Source organism: Aquarana catesbeiana, linkage group LG05 (assembly GCF_042186555.1).
Source record: "Aquarana catesbeiana isolate 2022-GZ linkage group LG05, ASM4218655v1, whole genome shotgun sequence".
Lineage (NCBI taxonomy): Eukaryota > Metazoa > Chordata > Amphibia > Anura > Ranidae > Aquarana > Aquarana catesbeiana.
Window position 1 is genome coordinate 123,831,966 of NC_133328.1, and position 7,422 is coordinate 123,839,387.

A 7,422-nucleotide genomic window follows, 5' to 3' on the forward strand; every position below is an offset into this window, starting at 1 on the left:
CACTATTTAATATGTGTCATCACATAAAAATCTCAGGTAGGAACTTGATGTATAATGTGTCTAAAAATGAACTCCTATATACTTATTTGTTTGCAAAATACATTGGTGGTGGGCATGTAGTCACACATGCACACTGTACAGGTTCCTAAAAAAATGAAACTATGTCACAAAATATCTCACATAACATCCTTTAACACTTAGAAAGTCAATATTTTAGGAACAAATTGGATTTATAACAATTATTTGCTTGTGCCACAATGCGCAAGGATCTGTAATTATGGAAGTGTATTTCCCATGCAAATGCACAAGGTTGATAAGACCGATAGAAAATGATAGACAAATAGATAGACAGACAGATACATACATAAATAAATACATACACCATTGTGTACTTAAAAGTGGGGTATGCCTGCACATACCTTTATAAATAAACACATGCATACATACATAAATACACACATACACATACGATGATAGATAGATAGATAGATAGATAGATAGATAGATAGATAGATAGATAGATAGATAGATAGATAGATAGATAGATAGATAGATAGATAGAGATAGATAGAGATAGATAGATAGATAGATAGATAGATAGATAGATAGATAGATAGATAGACAGAAAGATAGATACATACATACATACATACATACATAAATACACACATACATACGAGGAAAATAGATAGACAGATAGATAGATAGATAGATAGATAGATAGATAGATAGATAGATAGATAGATAGATAGATACATACATACATACATAGATACATACATAGATAGACATACATATACATAAATACATCATAGATAGACAGACAGAAAGATACATACATACATACATTCTTAAATACACACATACATACGAGGCAAATAGATAGATAGATAGATAGATAGATAGATAGATAGATAGATAGATAGATAGACATACATATACATAAATACATCATAGATAGACAGACAGAAAGATACATACATACATACACGATGATAAATAGATAAATACATACATAATAGATAGATAGATAGATAGATAGATAGATAGATAGATAGATAGATAGATAGATAGATAGATAGATAGATAGATAGATAGTAAAATGTCACCATCTTTGCTAACAATACCAAGCAGATCTATTAAAATCGCAGTAAGCAACAATCTCATTGAGCCATTTGGAACAATTTTGGCTTAAAACTAAAAATAAAGAAAACAATGGTTCAATGACATTTATATGGGAGGTCATATTTTATGTTAATTTGGTGGTAGAAAAGAAAGGAACAGGCAGCCGGAAACCAGGCAGGGACCAAATGTTCCATGGTGACAACCATAAATGTTTATGACTTGTTTGAATTCTCGCCTACATGATAGAAAACTATCCACTACAAAACCCAGATTTTCCAAAATAGATAAATAGGATCTGAGAACGTTTCATTTACCTGTTATTAAGTTCAAGAAGAATTATAAGAAAGCTTGAAGGACACCACAGTAGTTTCAGTAAACTGGCTGAGTGTATCTTAAACACTTCCCTGGTTGATGTGCTTAATAAAGGCAAACTTTTCATCAGCCCTGTTTTAACACTGGATCTCGAAGTCTAATGTTAAATCCGGTCATAAAGTTCATTGCTGACTAATCACAGGGCAGTGTGAACTCACTATTGACAGAAAGAAAAGTAAGTGAAGTAAACACACAGCTGGGGCCTATCCAAACTCTTTTGTCCTAGTCCAGAAATGTAGAAACATAACATACATCTTCAGGAGGATTTCACTTTGTATCTGAGCAATCTCTGTTGCTGACTGAAAAAAAAAAGCTCCCTTTGAAATGAGCCACTTTCGTTTTTGGACAGATAAGGACCCTGGGTGAACTAAATGTGTATATATTATAAGGTAAGTACCACCAGAACTGAGTGACAGTGCTTCAAAAGATAATTCATGAGTGTAAACTACTTAGTTATTGAATCCCTACTCTACTTCTGAGACCCTCGTACTTGTTGACTTTATAGGCAAACCCAGGCACCTACTGGGCTATACAAGGGCCAGATATAAAGAACTAGGGGCTAGGCTAATTATTTCAGAATGTAGTAGTAATTGAGAATCAATGCTAATTACATGCTGTCCCCTTACTAATCAGAGCTTAGTATAAGTGGTGCACCATAGACCTTAGTTTAAGTGGTGAAGTGTTTTAACAGATTTTAAAACACCCACTTTGTGTCCACATAACAGATCCAAAAGAATCAACACCCATGTCCAATTCATAAACCTAACATGTATTCTAAAACTTACCTTTAAGTTGTAAGCTATCACATACCATGGTGGGGTGCTTTGATCTGAAGAGCTGGCCTCCTATGTGTAGTAGGTGATGGTCTGCAGCCCCTATGTGTCCTCCTAGGAGCCAAATGATGTCCAGCACTAGTGAGATTATATGATATGTAGTATATAATGTTGGACGTCTACTCCCCAAAACCATAAAACTTACTTTAATAGCACCACGTGACATTTTATAGCCAGTGAGCCTATCTGTCTGCGCTATGGAGGATTTTACGATCTAATTCATAGACAAAACCCTATTCATTTGGCAACCAAATGTCACATAGCCGGAACTAGAGCTTATAAAGTTTACTGTTATATAACTTAGGGAAGACAAGAATGTAAGCAGTTAGCGGGGATTCTCTTTTCATTTTCCTTACAGGCTCAGTGGAGTTAGACATCCCTGCACAGGTAAGGTAAGTAACTCTTGGAAGTTTTTTGGGGGAACTTCTATCATCTTCTCTACTCTCTAATAACCTATAGCATTAAAAAAACTACTAAAGTTACCTTTAAAAAAAAAATACTATAATACATTCAAACATTGTTTAGGTAAAAAAAAAAGTATGTTGGCACCCTAAAACTGGGATCTGTCAACGAAATAGTGTGACTTTCCTATATCGTCTAAAATAAGTTACATTTATACACCCCTTACCATGACAATTTTCTTATTACAAGCAGTACATTTTAAGGCTACTTTGAAGTTTACCTCTCATCACCTGGCTTTCATATAGACACCTCTGTGCTCATCAATCAGTTATACAACCTTCCCCACCAAAGTTTCCCCTATTACTTTAAGAGAAACAGTCCATTTTTTTCAGTAGAAAGTTTATTTTTTTCCAGTCATATTTTTTTCATGAAAAAAAAAATTACAAAAAAATAGCAATTGTTTAAACAGCCAAGCTTAACTATATAACTTTGTGACCAAAAAACACATAGTACATACACTTAGCTGCGAGTGCAGCAACTTTACAAGAGGTCGTGCAGAGTTATGAAATATACAAAGGCACAGCTAGGACAGACAGACTGCTTGGGATCACAGCTTGTGTCACCGCTTCACTACTCACCACTACTAACACAAGATAAATTGGCTAGCACAAGTCAACTCTACAACATAGTTATTCACAGGTATGATAGGTAGTTTCTTGAAATTTAGGTAGACGGTTTGTAGGCATTCAGACAGTTACACTACACAAACACATAGAGCGTTTTTTTTTTGTTTGTTTTTTTTTGCTTTTGTTTTCTGCAAATTGAATGCAACATAAAACAGAACATTTTAACAAACATTTTTGTGTGTTCTGTTACTTCAAGTAACACATAGCGCTTTACATACTCAAATAAGTTAATACATTTAAAATTGTCAAGACATATAGCCATTCAAAATAAAACATATACATAAAGCATCTGTAGCTATAACCACCCAGCATAGGGGATCATGGCTAAGATAGGAAGGGAGGGGGACATGGATGGGGATATTTCTTCACAGAAGTCACACACAAGAGTTCTAGAAAGTCTATGGTGACAATTCTAATACTGGACCAGTACTTTCATAGAACAGACATATACTAAGGACGAAAGGCTCCTCCTGCTGCGGCCATGCTCATACTTTTCAGCTTGTTATCCTTTTTCCATTTCATTCTTCTGTTTTGAAACCAGATTTTAATTTGTCTCTCAGATAGGCAAAGGGCATGGGCTATTTCAATCCTCCTTCTGCGTGTCAGGTATCTATTAAAATGAAATTCCTTTTCCAGCTCCAGTGTCTGGTAGCGTGTGTAAGCTGTTCTAGCCCTTTTTCCCTCAGGTCCCCCTATGTTATCTGCAAATTTTAAAAAAGAGAGAGAATTAGCTGAATCAGAAGCAATCATAACTTAGGTTCCTGTTGTTTTTTGTTTTGTTTTGTTTTTTTTTTTTAACTGGAACTGTATAACAAGCAGAGAGAGGTATAAAAATCGAGTTATACTTATATAGGTTCAAATTGAAGCATTATGCAATAATGTATTTAAATACAGACATGCACATTAAAATAAAGAAGGGTTGGCTTAACCAGAGGCAGTCATCACACAGGTTTCTGATTTTTATTAAAACTAAATAACAAGTAGACAGAAGTATAAAAATGGCTGAACCAGAGGCAGTCATCACATAGGTTTGTGATTGTAACTAAAACTGAATAACAAGTAGACAGAAGTATAAAAAATAAAGTTATATTGGTGCGAGTTGAAACAGCTTGCAAGAATGTTTTTTTAAATGCTAGCAAGAAAATTGAAAAGGGGTATTAGCTGGACCAGAAACAGCCATCACAGGTTTCAGATTTTTTACTAAAACTGAATAATAAGTAGACAGAAGTATACAAAACAGAGGTACATTGAAGTTGAAGCAGCATGCAAGAATGTATTTTAAAGCAGTCATGCAAATTAAAAAGGAGAATTATCTGAACCAGGAGCACCCATCACAGGTTTCTGATTTTCACTAAAACCGAATAACAAGTAGACAGAAGTATACAATATAGAGTTATACTGGTGCAAGTTGAAGCAGCATGGAAGAATGTATTTTAAATGCAGGCATGCAAATTAAAAAAGAGAATTAACTGGACCAGGAGCAGTCATCACAGGTTTCTATTATTTACTATTACAAGTAGACACAAGTATAAAAACATACAAGTATATTTATTTTGGCTGAAGTTGAAGCAGCATGCTAAAACGTATTTTAAATACAAACATGCATTATTTAAAATCTTCCACTTCTGTATCAACTTTCCACCAGCCTAGCACCTAAGGAGCCTATAGAAGATCATAGACAGATATGTGTAAATGACTTTAGAGACTCCCTGGACATTGCATTGTGTGGCGATAAAAATTAGATCCTCATACTTTTCTAGACGTACTCAAAAGGTTAAGCTGTGGTCATAAAACTGTCTCTAGCCATTATAGCGCCTGGAAGTTGGATTCTCCCACCCCTTTTTTCAGGTCCCTACATGTATTCCCTTCTTATTGCAGGGAATAAAAGGTCGAGATTTTAGTTACCATGACTTATGTGCAGTTTTCTCATCCAGGGGTAGATCTGGGGCTGAACCGATGGAGCTGGGCTCTGTCCGTTCTGGGAAGTTGTCTGGTCGCTGCTGGCTGGGGTGTCATCTTCAGCACCAGAAGAAGAAGCCCCAAGCCCTTCTCTGTTGTTAATGTGGCTGCTGTTACTATTGCTGGTGGTGCTGGAATTGGACGTGGTGCTGTTTGAGTTAGTTATTAGAGAGTTTTTGACTCCTTGGTGAGTGTCGCTGACAGCAGCAGGCGGGGTGGAGACGGCAGAGCAGGGGAGAGGGTCAGGTGGAGGAGAGTGTGAAGAGGTTGCAGGTTGGTTATACCTTGGCTCTGTAGAAGAAGTTGGGTTGGACGGATAATTTCGTGCTCTGTCATTGGCATTAAAGTGGTTGGAAGCTGATCGCCCAACGGTGAGATCCATGCCATTGTAGCCGTAGCCGTACCTGCTGGAATGCATGCTTGCTGAATCCCTGTATTGCTCGTTCACCGAGCTGTGATCTCCATAATTATGTAACTGGTAGTCCGGGCCATTTGGATAGCGACCGCAAAATGAGTTTACAAAATAAGAGCTCATTTGTTTTTTGATATGTGTGCTTGATTTGTGGCTCTTGGTCGTTTTGTGCGTCTATAGCACCCTTGCACAATTTATGATGAATTATGGAAATGACTGGGACATGTACTTGGTTCCCTCCTACGTAGGCACCCAAATATGGGGTACGACTTGCCATCACGTGCTTTTGTTGTCCAGTCGTAAATCCTGCCTGATGACCTCTAGAGGTAAACTGGTGTATTAGTGGGGGAGCTGGGAGGATGCTGACAGGAGCGCGCATTCCAAGCGCGCTCCCGCGGCGAGCTGGATACTTTTGCTCAGACTCTAACGCCACCGTCTGGACGTTTAGCCGTCACTGCAAGCTCTTCAGCAGAGCTAAGGACTGCAGGGCCGGGGTCGAATTGAGGTTACATCCCATTACAGAAAAATTATTGCATTCCCCCTCGCAGTTCCATTAGTGAATACCAAATGTACCGGCTCACAGCCACAGTTCACAAACCAGCATATTAATACCGAAATATTACACAAATGGTACTGTTTTTTTGCTATTCACTCCAAAATATATTTCACATTTCATCGTCTAGATTGCCAGCTCATGTGTTCCTTTTTATTTTATTGATAATTATACATAAATAGGCATATTGATTCAGTGAGGCAAAATAACAGCCACTTTTAATACATCTATTGCCCTTTTTATTTTCCAATTGATGTGAACCAGATAGACTGCATAGGTTTTATTTTAGACTTGCATTGCCACTTAAACGTCATTTTCCAGTCAATGCAATATAGAAAAAGTCCAGTGTATACACAGAAATTAAATCATGCTTTATTTTACACTCATAAAACGCCTGCAGCTTGTCGCAAGGCATCAAGGAACATTCCACTGTCCCAATGCAAGGTGTAAGCATTTTCTAATCAATAAATAGATCACCTATAGATCGGAGTTAGACTTGTCCACGTTTATTTAGGAAATACTTGACAAAGCAGGCTCTCTGCTGTGCCTTTTCTGTTTTTTTTTTCCTTTCAAAGAATAAAATAGGGTCTTTGCCTTGCAGTCCCAGCAAACAATGAGTGGCTGTAAATATTATTGTGACTTTTACGATACAGCTGACAGTTACATTCTGTTCAGAGACCCCAGAAAACAGGATGACCCCGCTATTCCGGATCTTTCTTTTTCCTTCTTTTTTTTCCAAGATCCCATTCGTCTGGACATCTGTTTACATGACAGATATTACACCACAATCTATAATCTGACTTTAATCCGTTATCAGAACACAGTTTACATTGGCTTTGTAGGGTGGAGTAAGATTTAGGACCTGATATCCGACATCCATGGCTCAAGTACATACACAAATTAATTCGATGTTTACAGGTATTTTTTTTTTTAATAACATGAAAATGGTGTGCATGCATTTACTATCAGATAAATGGTCCTGGGCTTTTCAGTCACCGTGAAGGAGAATGAGGGTGGAAATGAACATGAAGCCTTTGTATAGTATGTGGCATGTGTGCAGATCAGAGGACTATATTCACG

The 7,422-nt window shown here is 37.1% G+C and overlaps 1 protein-coding gene across 1 annotated transcript in view; it reads right to left on the minus strand.

Annotated features, from left to right (window-relative positions):
- Positions 1-3,001: 3,001 nt before the first annotated feature.
- Positions 3,002-7,422, minus strand: part of HOXA5 (homeobox A5) — a 4,447-nt gene continuing 26 nt past the window's right edge. The window contains 3 exon segments of the mRNA XM_073630154.1: positions 3,002-4,119; positions 5,324-5,928; positions 5,930-7,422. The exon segment at positions 5,930-7,422 is cut by the window's right edge and continues 26 nt beyond it. Coding sequence (XP_073486255.1) covers positions 3,869-4,119; positions 5,324-5,928; positions 5,930-6,168 — 1,095 coding nt within the window. The 5' untranslated portion in view covers positions 6,169-7,422 and the 3' untranslated portion in view covers positions 3,002-3,868.